This window comes from Balaenoptera borealis (genome assembly GCF_965194805.1).
Source record: "Balaenoptera borealis genome assembly, chromosome: 6".
In the NCBI taxonomy this organism is placed as follows: Eukaryota; Metazoa; Chordata; class Mammalia; order Artiodactyla; family Balaenopteridae; genus Balaenoptera; species Balaenoptera borealis.
In genome coordinates, this window is record NC_138863.1 from 2,058,682 (window position 1) to 2,072,067 (window position 13,386).

At 57.4% G+C, this 13,386-nt stretch overlaps 1 protein-coding gene across 8 annotated transcripts in view; it reads left to right on the forward strand.

Moving 5' to 3' along the window:
• Positions 1 to 13,386, forward strand: part of HDAC4 (histone deacetylase 4) — a 292,757-nt gene that overhangs the window by 257,352 nt on the left and 22,019 nt on the right. For all 8 annotated transcript variants that reach the window (XM_082396983.1, XM_082396985.1, XM_082396984.1 and 5 more), the window contains exons 17-21: positions 2,388 to 2,495; positions 4,547 to 4,602; positions 6,188 to 6,275; positions 7,946 to 8,065; positions 8,791 to 8,888. In XM_082396983.1, the coding sequence (XP_082253109.1) occupies positions 2,388 to 2,495; positions 4,547 to 4,602; positions 6,188 to 6,275; positions 7,946 to 8,065; positions 8,791 to 8,888 (470 nt within the window). The remainder of the gene's footprint in view (positions 1 to 2,387; positions 2,496 to 4,546; positions 4,603 to 6,187; positions 6,276 to 7,945; positions 8,066 to 8,790; positions 8,889 to 13,386) is intronic.

Sequence of the window (13,386 nt, forward strand, 5' to 3'; positions counted from 1 at the left end):
TGCAGCCCTCTTGGGCCTCTGAATCTCCTTCCAGAGCTGGGGGCCGGCCCCCCGGGGTGTTGTCAGGGAAGCAGAGGAGACCCCAGGGGCCCAGGTGTGGCTGGGAGGGTGCAGGTCGGCTGGTGAAGCAGGGAAGGAGAGGGTGTGTTGCTTCCCCTGAAGCTACTTGAATTAACATCTAGGCTCTGTAATGGAGCTTTTAAATGGTTTTACCTTTTTTTTCCAAGCCAAATAAGAGAAACTTCTGCTTTGCTCACCTCCTGGTTATTGCATTTCCCTTCCAGCCCTGCCCTGGCAGGCCCTGGGGGCCCCGAGTGCCGTGGCTTCTAAGGTCCGTGGCCCACCCAGAGTGGTCACCCCGAGTGTCCACTGGAAATCTCTGTAAGAGGTCTCCCCTTCCCTGTCTTCACCTTTTCTCCGTCTTTGCTGTAGGGGATTGTGGAGTAGGCCCTTTGCTCTTTCCCTTGCTTCCTGCTCCTGCATTTGTGGTCGCCCCAAGCAGGGCTGCCTCGTACTTCTGGAACTCAGGGCTCCAACCCGACCATCCCACGTTGGTCCCTGGGGAGCTGGTGGCCAGAAGCTGGGGGACTGAGACCCCGAAGCAGTGGGAAGTGCCGTCAGGTTCTCTGGAGACAGTGCAGTGGGGCTGGGGGGTCCGTCCCTCACCCTGGACGCGATGTTACAGGACCTTCTGGACCCTGGGGTCACGTGGGAGGAGAGCAGAGCACAGAGGCCCTTCAGAGCACACGGAGGGTCAGTCCCTTTCCCCACCTGGCTCTGGTTACTTAGCCTAAAACCCAAACCGTTGCATTTGGAGGAGAAATAACCTGCGTAGTTTTGCCCAAACCCCCTTTGGTCCTCAGGGGTGCGGCCTCTCGCAAGGCCCAGGCAACCGGTCAGATCCTCCTACCAGCTCTCGCTTTGATTTTATTGGATTGATTCTTCGGCTGAAGCAACTGGTCCAGAATATTCTAGCTGAGTGGCTACTTCAATGAGTAACAGCACAGTATTATTTAGAACAGAAGCCGGTCTTTGAACGTTGAATATTAATGCTGTGGAGAGCGCGCTAAGTGCGGAGCGTTCTGCTAACATTTGGAAGCTATTTAAAGAACATAGAGGTTTGGTCATTGAAAAGAAGAGCCCGCACGGAATAACACTCCTCAGGAAATAGCTCGAGCTGCTCGTAAATGTATTTTAAATCATCTTGCTTTGAAGATGAAGCCCCAAGACTTCATTGAAAGAAATCCATCCGCACCACGTAATGATCTGGGCCTTTGTCAGGTGGGCAGGGGCCTGGGCGCTGACCGTGGCTGGGCCGGAGAGGGGGTGCCGGGCCCTCACCTGCGGCTCAGCCTCTGTGTCCGGGGCCCCGAGCGTTCAGCGCTTGGAAGAGGTTGCCGTGGGAAGGAGGGTCTCGCCCAGGCCCGGCCGACTCTGCTGCAGGTGGAAGGGCTTAGTCCTCGCAGCTTCCCAGAACCCTCTCTAGGCTCGGGCATCCACAGGAAGGGCACGCGAGCCCGGGTGTGTGCGGCCGAGGCACCAGCTGCCCTTCCCTGGGGATGGCAGCGCCCTTGACCTGGAACCAGGGGCTCCTGCTTTATCGTGGCCCCTGCTCCCCGCCCCCCAGGCTCCCGCAGGAGACTCAACCTCCGCAGAACTGACGCGTCAAGTCTGTGTCTTCTTTCCTGCCCACGTTAGCTAGAGTTTAAAAAATATATCTAATGTGTAAGTAAATAAACCAACACACAAACAGAAGTTACCTGACAGGTTTGTGCCACACACGTTTTTCTGTTGGAAGGGGAACAGCTACCTGGGCAGGTGTGCCATCCCCTGGGCTGAGCCCCCTGGTGTGTGTCCAAGAGCCTGGATTCTCCTCCCCTCACCCTTCCCCGTGCCGTCCCTGTTAACGACTCCTGTCAAACGCACGGAGCTTCTCCTTAAATCCAGCATGAAATAAAGTCATAATTTGGAGGGACCTCTAATTCTAACACTTGCTGCATTTGCTTTTGCTGATTGTTAGTGTAACTCAGCTGCAGTTGCAGTTAAAAAAAGAAGGGAACTAGGTAACCTTGACATCATGACTCCTAGCACGGAGTATTTTGGAGCAATTGAGAAAAGAAATGACACCTCAGAAAGGGGTAAGAATGCAGGCATGCTATTTTTGGTGCCTTCACTGTTCATTTTCTGTTTAGTATTTTTTGGCGTGTCTTCAAAAAAAAAAAAGTAAGCCCGAATGAGGGCTGGGTGTGTTCTGTAATTAGTCAAGGAGAGACGGCAGGCTCTGGTTTCAGAGGCCGAGCACAGGGGCCCCTGGCTGCACGACCACCCGGCCGGGACGGGGGGCGACCAGGGACGCCGGCCTTACCGCGGGCGTGGTGTCTTCACAGGTGGATAGCGACACCACGTGGAACGAGGCCCACTCGTCGGGGGCGGCCCGCCTGGCCGTGGGCTGCGTGGTGGAGCTGGTCTTCAAGGTGGCCACGGGGGAGCTGAAGGTCAGTGCGGGCCAGCGGGAGGGGTCCTGGGAGGACACAGCCCGGGGAGGGAGGGAGGGAAAGCCCGCCCGCTTCGCTCCCCCTCCGGACAGGCACCTGGCGGCTGTGATGGGGAGTAAGGGCGGACCCAGCTCTGTCATCACCGTTGAACCCAACGGGACTTTTCCCACGCTTGTGAAAACACGTGTAACGATACAGCATTTCTCAAAAGAATTCGATCTCGGGAACACTCTACATTCTTACGGTGGCTGAAAAATCCCAAAGAGCTTTTGTCTTTATGAGTTGGGTCATCAGCGTTGACCACTCATTAGAGTTTAAAACTGAGGCTTTTTAAATATTTATTAATTTAAATATAATAATAAGAGCTTAGTCGCTCAGCTGGACTCTCACACCTGCTTCTGCTTCCGTGTCTGGTGACGTGTTGTTTTAGCTGAAGCACATGAAGAAAATCTGGCCTCGCACAGATGCAGAACTGGGGAAGGAGGAGTATTTTAATAGCTTTTCCAGATAATTGTGGGTATTCTTCTTTGATGCTATGCCAAAATTCAACAAGTGGCAGCTTCTTGAAGATGCGTTGCAGTGTGGACCCTAAAACAGCATCAGCGAGCTTGTCCTCCTGCACAAGAAATTCCGTCAGCCTCTCACGTGGAGCCGGTCATTTATCCTGACGTTTGCACAGTGCATAGTTGTTTGGAAATAGGGGCTCACTGGATCATATAGGTCTTCCAAATCTTGACACATTTTATTATACGGTGTCCAAAGCATCACTAATCTTTGAAACCATGAATGCCACCACCCATCTCATCAGGAAGGTCTTCTCAGTGCTGGGAAGAGCTGGGCCAAATACAAGTTTTCCAAAGTTCTCGGTTTCATGGGAAAGCTCAAATCCCACCCCTGACAACAGCAGCTGTCTGTCATTTTCTTTGAGGTGACAGTCCCGCGGGTTATTTACACGCCTCCACATCTCTTTGCACGGGTGTTAAAAAGACATCGAGGTTTAATGAAATTGATAAGTTTTACTGCTTCATCGGGGCACTGACATGGAGCTTCCTTTTCCCTGCAAACGTGTGTGCCCGGGCCTCCTCCTGCCACCATACCCAAAGGCCACCCGCCATCGCTGCCCGCCGCCAGTTAGCTCTCAGCTCCGCAGGAAGGGCACAGAGCCTTGGGGTTGCTATGCAAAGGCTCCCGGGGCATGGGACCCCTGGGGCCCACGTCCCCATGCAGAACCGCAGTGCGGGGTCCTGTGCAAGAACGGGGAGATAGTTGGGCAGCGCCAGGCGTGCCAAGGCGGGGCTCCCACCAAGTGTGTTCCCCCGTCCCCCCCTGAGCTGGTCTCTGCAGCAGGCTGGGTACACTTCCCACGCCCAGTCAGCGTGGTCCGCGGCCCATGGGTCTCTGTTACAGACCTCGACCGCACAGCTTCCTGCGCTGCTGAGACCTGGGGTGCCGGTCTAAACCGTTTTTATCATAATGGCTGCAGGATGGTTTGCAGAGGGTTCTTTTAAAGCATAAGTGATTCAGGGGTCCTAAGCAGGGGTGGGGGCTGAAGCTCCTCTCAACCTCTGAGATTTTCCTTCTAAGCGTTGGTGATTGTTTTCTGCGTCGCTCAGTCCCCTGGCAACTGAGCTGCACTGACAGGGCACAGCATCTGCAGCGGCCGAGCCATCTCCGTTTCATCTGCGTCCAGGGTTCCCGGCAAGTTGCTTCCTGGGGATCCTGGTTATGATCAGAGGGGGACCGGGGCGCCCCTTCCACTGCTACCCTGATTCCCCAGCTGAGCAGCTCCCAGCCTTGCCAGCAGGCTGTCAAAGATAGAAAATCGGGGATGGACTCACCTTTTATCTTAGTAATTTGTGGTAACCAGCAGGCCTCGTTCAGAGAAGGGACCTAGATGTCTTTGAAGTGCTTACAGCCAGCCCTGTATCCTGCGCTACGTCTGTGTGCCCGGAAGGCAGCTGGAAACCGTGTCCTCATGCACACTCTGCCTTTTCTCACTGACCTGAAACCAATCTTTTGTCCCCATCTCTCCCTTTTGGTGTCGCGCGTAGAACGGCTTTGCTGTGGTCCGCCCCCCAGGACACCACGCGGAGGAGAGCACGCCCATGTAAGTACACACGCGGTCACTCTCGGGCAGGGGACGTGCGGCATTCTCGCGCCTGCCCGTGCACGGTCCCCGCGCGGCCGGTCCAGCGGGGCATAACTGTACGTGCAGCTCGAGCTGGTTATGGTTGGTCCCGGTGAAGGGATGCAGGGGGCGGCGTGTGGAGGTGTGCAGAATGGGAGGCCGTGTGTGCAGAAGCGAGTCCAGAGGAGTCGTCTGGTTGTCAGGCCTGGGAGAGGGAGCTTCAGCTGCCCCAGAGGAGTTCTCGTGGTGCTTCCTCGTTCTAGAGCTTTCACAGTCAGGCCTCAGGTCTGCTCACGTGTGGCCTTCCATCTGACCTGCTCACGGCTTGGCACCGTGAGGCTGAGGTCCCAAGGTCATGACCACAGGGGTCAGCTCTCTGGCCTGTGTTTCGGGTTGTGGACACCCTGACTGTGCACATGAGAAGCTGGCCGAGGTGGCGGGGTTGACGTGCGGATTCAGGGTCCATCCTGGTCGAGGAGAAGCCGCCTGGGGGGAGTCACAGGACTTGACCCAGGGAGTTGTGCGCAGAGTGGACGCAGAAAACCCTCAGCGAGCGTGATGTCGGGGGCTCGCCCTCGGGCCCCGAGACAGCAGACACCGTGTTGTGGGTCGTCAGGACGAGGGGACGGGCGGTGGCGGGGGGAGTGAGCCCTGGTTTGTCGGCTGGTGAAGCAAGGACGGTGCAGACAGAGCCGTGGGGAGAAGCCGGAAGCGTGGGGGCAGCGCTGCACCAGGAGCCTGGCTTTCAGCCAACGGGCGGCGGAGCCCTCGGCCACCTCGAATCCCCAGTGAGGGCGTCGGGGTCGGGCTTCAGGAAGGGACCCTTCACCGTAAAGGGAGCTGTCGTCCCCACCGTGCGGACACTACCTGGCCCGGAAGGGTCCACGTGACCAAGGAGCGGACGCTGATTGTTTGTGGCATTTCGCTGAGGTCACCTTCCTAATTCGAGTCTGAGCTGTCAGATACTCTGAAGGGTGGGCGCAGATGGACCGAGATGGAATACGGAGGGACACGTCCGTGGAGGCTCTCGGAGACCGCACCGTCCTGGGGCCAGCGCGGCCGGAGAGGCAGTGGCTGCTGGGACGGGAGGCTTCCCGCCGGGCAGCCTACAGCCCCAAAACAGACCCACCCAGGCTTCTCATTTTCTTTGGTGATTCAGGCAAAGGGAAATTCAGGTTTAGGAGATTTTCATTTTTACTTGACTCACTTTCTCAGCTTGTTTTTCCCGTTCTCTCAGAGACTGTCTAGAATCATTGTTATACACCTTAGAATATGGAAAGATGCGCAGTGAGCAAGTCAAATGAGTAACTTCGGTGTTCTGTGGGCCTCGGTGCCTCTTGACAGGTCGGTCAGCACGCAGGGACCGTGTGTGTGTGTGTGTGTGTGTGTGTGTGTGTGTCAATGATCAGCATCAGTTAACGTTTCCAAACCACTTGATTGGGAGCCATGCGTTCGCCCCACCTTCTTAGACCCTCGTGGGATTCTAGAATGTTCTATCGCAAGTTGAATAAAAACTAATCAGAGCCCGGAATTTGTCTCTGTTTCTCCTGATTCTCGCCTGCAGGGGCTTCTGCTACTTCAATTCCGTGGCCGTCGCAGCCAAGCTTCTCCAGCAGAGGTTGAGTGTGAGCAAGACCCTCGTGGTGGACTGGGTGAGTGGGCCCATCCTTATCCCCCCACCAGACAGTGGGAGAGGGAGGCGAGCTTTTCCGTCCCCACTGGCAATGGGATTTGGGGGCCTTAACTTTCTGGAAACCTCCTCAAAGATGCAGAAAGTAAAAGCCCAAGCCTGTTAGGAGTCTGTTTGACAGCTCCCATCAGCCGGTCCTGCCAATAACCCGGCTCCTGAAGTGTCTAGAAACAGGCCCGTGGTTGAGGGCAGCAGCCGAAGGGCAATCCTTGCCAAACCTCGCTGGGAGGCGGGAGTGCAGGAGCGGGTGGAGCCTGGACCTCAACAGGGATCAAGGGCGTGGCCCGCCCTCCCCGAGCCAACGAGGCAGCTTTGCGTCACTGTCGCTCCCGGTGTAAAGGCCCTCCCTGCTTCTGCAGAGGGGAGCCAGTTTACGGTGGTTTAACCTCCTTCCCCATTTTCCCATGGGAGGGGCCACATCTGACAATCCCACTGCCTCAAAGGGTAAACTCTGTGAAAAACGCTATAGAATAACTGAACTCCAAAAATAGGTATACGGAGTCTTACGCTGGAGATGGGGATTCTAGGTGTTCACTTTACTCCTTTTTTAAGCCATATATGGTGGGGGCAGGGGCAACATTCTCTTTAGTATTTAAGATTTATTTCATCATTTTTTTTAGTTCAAAAGATCAGGTACATTGGGTGGGATTATCTTTTATGCTGCAAAGTCCTTCTCCTTTGGGCAAAGAAAAACCAAAACACAGCCCAGGACGCCCCCAAGCCCCGGGCGGCGGGCACTGGTCAAGGGGCCCATGGGTGCCACGGCCGCACAGCGTGGACTGCGGAGCCCGGTCTTCACACGCCCGGTGCCTTGGCCCCCGGGGGCCCTTCCCTCAGCGCACCTTGGGGAGCAGGCAGAGATGCTGGGCACGTGTAACAGCTGAGTGCTGGAGAAGGTGGGCGTGCCTGAAGCACCCGCGGAAAGTGGCTGCTCTGTCTGGTGCTGTCTCAGAACCGCGTGTAAGGGCTCCGCTGTCACGTGGAACAGCGCACAAGTGGTGCGTGAGTGCCAAGGCCCTGGTGTGCGCCCCTCGGCGGCAGTGGGCCTCAGTGGGATCCAGCTGGTTCCTCACTTACAGCTGTCCTTCCACTTTCCTACAATGAGCACAGAGAGCTCTCATAAATAGGATAAGGATTCTGAGCAGTGTCCCGGGGTTTAAAATCACAGACTCGTGTGCAGCCCTCAGTGTGCACGCTGTACGCAGCGGGCTGCCCCGCTTGTGTGCTTTAAACACATGGTCACTGTGATTGGGAGAAGCGGTTTGTCGTTCCTGTTTGGGGCCTGGTACCCCCGTCACTCCGCCCCGAGGATGGTCTCCCGTGTACCCCAGGGTCCGGTGCGGAGCAGGTGAGCGGCCGTGGTCAGCAACCTCCCCGCCCTCACCCTCCGGGCTGTGACAAGACATTGATCAAATGACTTTGCCTGGAAAATCGTGGCCTCCGGGGAAGCTGAGACACGCGCCAAACCTGCCCCATGGGGTGCCGCGGGGGTGAGGAGGACGCCCCCTGGGGCCTCTTCCTTCTCTTCCCTGGGCCCCAAGGGCCCCGAGCCACGGGGCTCATCAGCCAGGGCCCGAGGGCACCTGCGCTGAGTCAGCCCCCACCCCCGACCCCCCCCCCCCGCCCTTCCAGGACGTGCACCACGGGAACGGGACCCAGCAGGCCTTCTACAGTGACCCCAGCGTCCTGTACATCTCGCTGCACCGCTACGACGACGGGAACTTCTTCCCGGGCAGCGGGGCACCTGACGAGGTGAGAGGGGCTCCATCCCGCGCTGGGCCTTGGAGGGGGCGTGAGAACAGGTGTGGCCACACCTGCGACGCAGAGCAAGGGCTCCCAGCGGGGCTGGGGGGCAGCCGTCAGCCTCGATTCCATCGCGTGTGCCCACGCGGGCTTTATCTTGTCCAAGTACAGACGGAAAACAGGAGAGGATTCTGGTTCTAATCCAGACAGGCTGCAGGGTTTACGAGCGGGTGAGAGTGGGGTGCCCTCGTCCTGCAGGAGAGGCTGCCGTGTGCAGTCACAGCGCATCTCCAAGCCACGCCTTTCGTCCTGTCCCTTGGGCGGGGGCCATCCTCTCGCCTGTCCGGTGCCACACGGTGAGCCCCGGAGCGGCAGGATCCTGCGGGACACCCTGATGCCCCAGCAGAGCCCCCCACTCTGAACAAAGAGGCCCCGACAGTGGGGAATCCCACCCAAGGAAAAACGATCGTCTGCCTCTGGGTCTTCTTCTGGGAAGGAAGTTGGGAAGGACAGCCTTGCTCGCAGGGCCCTGTGGGTGCACACTTCCGGCCCCTCCCCTGGGCAGGGCAGCCCCACACGCTCCACCCGTGGAGGGGGACGGGGACCCTGCCTCTGAAAATGCTCCATCGTTGAAGGCAGTGTGTTGGGGCCTTGGGGACCCGGGCGGGCTAGGGGCGCACCGGCGGGGCTGCCGGGGTCATGGTCTGTGACGCCCATCTCTCTCCTCCATGCAGGTGGGCACGGGGCCCGGCGTGGGCTTCAACGTCAACATGGCTTTCACCGGCGGCCTTGACCCCCCCATGGGAGACGCAGAGTACTTGGCGGCCTTCAGGTAAGAGTTCCGGCTTCCTGCCCCATGGGGCATTTAGGGAACAATCGGGAATTCCCCAACAGTGGCTCCAGCTCTTGCGGGGTTTACTGTTTTCCTTTGACCTTCATCTTCCTTCGTGAGCAAGCCCCCCCGCGACACGGTCCCCGGGCAGGGCCCTCAGCGCCGTGAGCATGCGTCTGCAGGGACCAACCTTTCTGTCTCTCCGTTTTGGAGGAACGGGCTCTGGGGCTTCTCCCAATTTGCTCTTTAAGCCAAAGGTGGCATCTTCAAGTCTGTCTTCTCACCTTCTGTCTGCAGTGTTCCTGTCTTGTGCATTAAATGAAAAACAGGAATCTGTCTCGGGTCTTAACAGTAAGAAAGTGATGGAGACCGAGGCAAGGTGTCAGAAAGTGTTGTGTTAATGAAAAGCGGGTGCTCGAATCTGAAAGGGCTCGTAGTCTCCTAATTTTTCTTCCAAAAAACCTTTTGTGAGATAATGGGAAACAGAAATAAATATCCCTCCTTTATTGACATAAAAATCGAGAGACAACTCCCCATTCATCCCGGTTCCTTCACGTCTTGCTGGGCGGGTAGAATCGGGCTGCAGGGTGATGTTGTAAAACACAGTGTTTGCCTTTGTCATCAAGTGGTGATTTCTGCTTTGATCTGGGCCAGATGGAAGGGATTCCTGTGGCCAGAAATGGGTGCTCAGAGCATAGGTTTCCTTCTCCTGCTGGAGAAGGAGCAAGTGGCCTGGGGGGCAGCACCTGCCCAAGTGCGAGTCCCAGGGGCCCTCGGGAGGAGGAGAGTTCTGTTTGGTGGCGAAGCCGACAGACCTTCAGTCTTGGTTAAAAGCACCATGTCTGCACCAGGCATTGGAATCCCATGAAGTTTCCAGGGGACTTTTCTCCCTTCCTCTTTGACTACGTGCTCTTGCTGTCCTGCGTGCAAGCGTGTGTGGTGTGTGTATGTGAGATGCACATGCCTCTGTGTGGACACGTGTGCGTCTGTGTTGGTGTGTGTGTGTCTGTGGGTGCGTGTGCACGTGTGCGTGTCAGCGCAAGTGTGTCGTGTCTGGCGGGTGAGATTCCAGCAAAGGACACACCCGTAAAAGTTTGGCCGAGGACCCTGCCTCATGCTGGGGGGCGGGGGGCAGCAGAGGTCATGGGTCACGTGACCCCTCGCAGCATCTGCTTCCTCATCTGGAAACTGGGTCCTGGTCCCCAGCCTCAGGGTGGGTGTCCGGGTCTGGTGATGCAAAGGCCTGGCCCCAAGGGTGGCTCGGCCGACATGAGGCCTCTTCCGCAACCACTTAGCTCATAGAAATAACGGCTCAACAATGAAACTGGTCTGTGCAAATAGGAGTCCATCACCTCCTTAGAAGGCCTGCCCTGATCATCACCTGGATCGCTTTTTCCTCTGATCTCAGTGGTTTAATTTTGTTGTTTGTTCCTCCTCTTGATCAGATGTAATGTAATGTTGACGTTTGCCCTCCCTTATTTAGGGGAGAAAGACTCCCCCAAACGGATACCACATCTGAAAGCTGCTCATGTACATAGTTAAATATCAGCTTCAGGAAATCTGAACCCACCATCACTGCGGGGTTGTCACTGCCTGTCCTGAGATGCCCTCCGGCCACCAGCACTTTGTCACCTCCCCCCAGAGAACCGGCCCTCTTAGGGGGCTCCCTTAGAGGTAAAGGGTCTGGACTCCATGTAAGAGGCATAGAGAGAGCCCGAGTGAACTCTGGGGCCTCGTGGGACCCAGTGTCGCTGAATTCTGGTGAAGGCAGAAAAGGCGGGGTTTTCTTTAAACTGTGGATTAAAGCTATAAAAATGGTGGTTCTCCCTTCAGGCCAGGTTCCGACTGGATCGGCCCCCAGCGCCTGTCTCAGTGTGCACTGGGCAGTCTGATCGGGGTGGAAAGGCCCGCATCCGGCCCAGCGGGCAGGCGAGGCAGGTCCTGGAGGTCCCCCCACCCCCCACCCCGCCAGTTTTGAGATGGACCTTTCACTCTGAGTCCCTGTTGACATTCCGTTTTAGTCTTCTGCCAAGCGTGTACATGATGGTGTCCTATCAAATGAACTTTGTAAAGCTCAAATAGCCTCTTTGAAAAGGAAAATCGTTTCAGGATTTTTTTTTTATTGATTTTAATGTAAAATAGCACTTTGAAGTTTACAATTTATGGTTCCCTGGGCATCGATCAGATGGGGGAAGGAGGGTCAGGATCCGTTTTCCCTCCTTCTGCCCCACTCCCGGGGGCCCCAGGACATGCGTGCCTTCATGCTTTCGAGGCAGCACCTTGTGCTCAGACCCATGCCTGCCTCGTTGCATTTCAGGAGATCAAGCCCGAGATGAAGAAGAGATAAGAAAATTGCCCCTAATGAAATCCAGAGGCAGCGGCACTTTCTCCTGGGCTTGGAGACTTGTAGGAGAAAAGGGAACCTTAATTCAAACCAGCCAGGCCAGCGGCTTTGAAGTTTGCTGAGCAGGGCTGAGGCCTCCAGGCCAGGAGATAATGATGTACTTTTCTTTAACCCCTCACTTACCTGCTGCCTGGCACAGAGATGGAGCTGGGATTGTTCGTCGTGCTCTTAGGTCGTAGTCTGGATTTAAATGCGATATCGTAAAGGTTATCAGAGATGGCAGTGAAACTGGGTATTCGAGAGTGGAAGCTTTAATCTCTTGGTGAGTGAGAGTTGCCTTTAAATTGAGCAGCTGGGCAGGTTCATTTCATTTACCGTGACCTTTCCAGCCTGGCACGAAGGTTGAGGCTCTTTTGTTTCTTCCATAAGGTATGTTTTGGTTTTTGTTAACTTTTTTTTTTCTGTTGTGCTAAAATATATATAAAACATATTGTTTGAACCACGTGCGAGTGTACAGTTTGGTGGCACTGGCTGCATTCACGATGGCGTATCTGTTCCAGAAATGTTGTGCCCCGAGGGCCCAGCGCTCAGGGCTGTGAAGATACTGACTTGAAACCTGCTAGAGGCAATTCTGTATCTCTTTAAGGGCATCCACGTCTTTTCCTATGTAGAGAGTTTGTCTGAGGACATTCTGCAGTGATTTCAGAAGCAAAAAAATATTAGCTAAAAACTCAGAGTTTCGCAATCCCGCGTTCAGCAAGCCGTCACTGTACCTGCAAAAGAGGGGGCACACGCGGTACCGTCCTCGTGGGTGGCAGGGCCCCGAGCAGGTGAGGCGAGCATGTGATGACGGAGTGGGGCTCACACCTGCCCTCAGGTGAGGCAGCTTTCCGGCCAAGCCCCGGAGGAAGAGCCGGCAGGGGGTGTCGGGGAGGGTGACGTGCCCGCAGGAGCAGGCCTGACGGTGGAACCCCCCTGTCTGACCCCGACGTTTCTGGAGCCTTCGAGGGCCTGGCCTGCACGGTCACCAGCAGTCTCGCAGCAGCTCGGTGACAGGCTCGGTCCCGGGAGGGGTGGACCACGCTGGGTCCCCTAGGGGAGCCCAGGAAGGATGAGGGGACCTGGCCGGGGCGGGGAGTAGGGCGGGGGGTCCAGCGAGGTCTCAGGGCGCTGGCGTGGGAGGAGGGTGGGCACACCAGGAGGAGTGGGTTTCAGGTGGGGCTCGGGACCGTCAGCCTTAGCAGATTTTCACACAAAAAGCTGGAAAGTGTTCCCAGTCTGGCAGCTAGGTGGCCACCGGCAACCCAGGAAGGACAGCCTGGGTGGGGGGGACAGAATGTTCTGGGTGCGGGAGCGAAAGGGACGTGGGGAGAAGAGACAGTGAAGACTGCTCTTCCGAGGACCTGGTGGGGAGCGGGAGCTGGGGGTGCAGCGGGCAGGTGAGCATCCCCGTGGGGCAGCGGGAGAGGCCCCCTGCCCAGGTCCCGCCCGGCCCTGCAGAGACCCGCTCCTCAGGCTGGGCTGGGTCTGCGGGCCCCTTGGCAGACTCACCGCCTCCGGCATTCGTTCCCGGGGCACGCGAAGGGAAGGGGTGCCGAGTGCTGGGGGACTAAGGGAGCAGTGAGGGGGGCGGGCTGCGTGCTCTGAGAGCCTCCGTGCCACCTGTGTGAAGGCCCGAGGATGGTGCCTGGCGGGGGCAGGAGGCTGGGCGGGCACGGGGCCTCCTGGGGGGTGACGGGTGGGACCTGGAGCGCAGGGGCGGGAGGGGGCAAGGGTAGATTAGGGTCTGGAGTAGCGACGCACCCCCCCCTTCCAGGAGGCTGCAGGGGCAGGGGGAGGAGCGTCCCCCCCTCAGCAGGGGGAGGCGGGGCGAGCCGAGTGGGAAGAGACCCGCGGCCTGTGGGGCAGCAGCTCCAGCGTGGGAGGGGGGCTGTGGGCAAGGGCGGCCAGGCCTAGAGGGGCAGGAGCGGGGACGGCGTCCCGTGCGGACGGGTTTCAGCCTGCCCGCCGAGTCCAGCTCTGTCCCGACAGGCCGTGGCATCGCCGACAGGCCGTGGCATCACCGACAGGCCGTGGCATCGCCGTCAGGGCGGCCAGGCCGGGCAGCTGAGTTCCCGTCATCACCGTCTTTTTTCTGATTCTGACTCGCAGCAG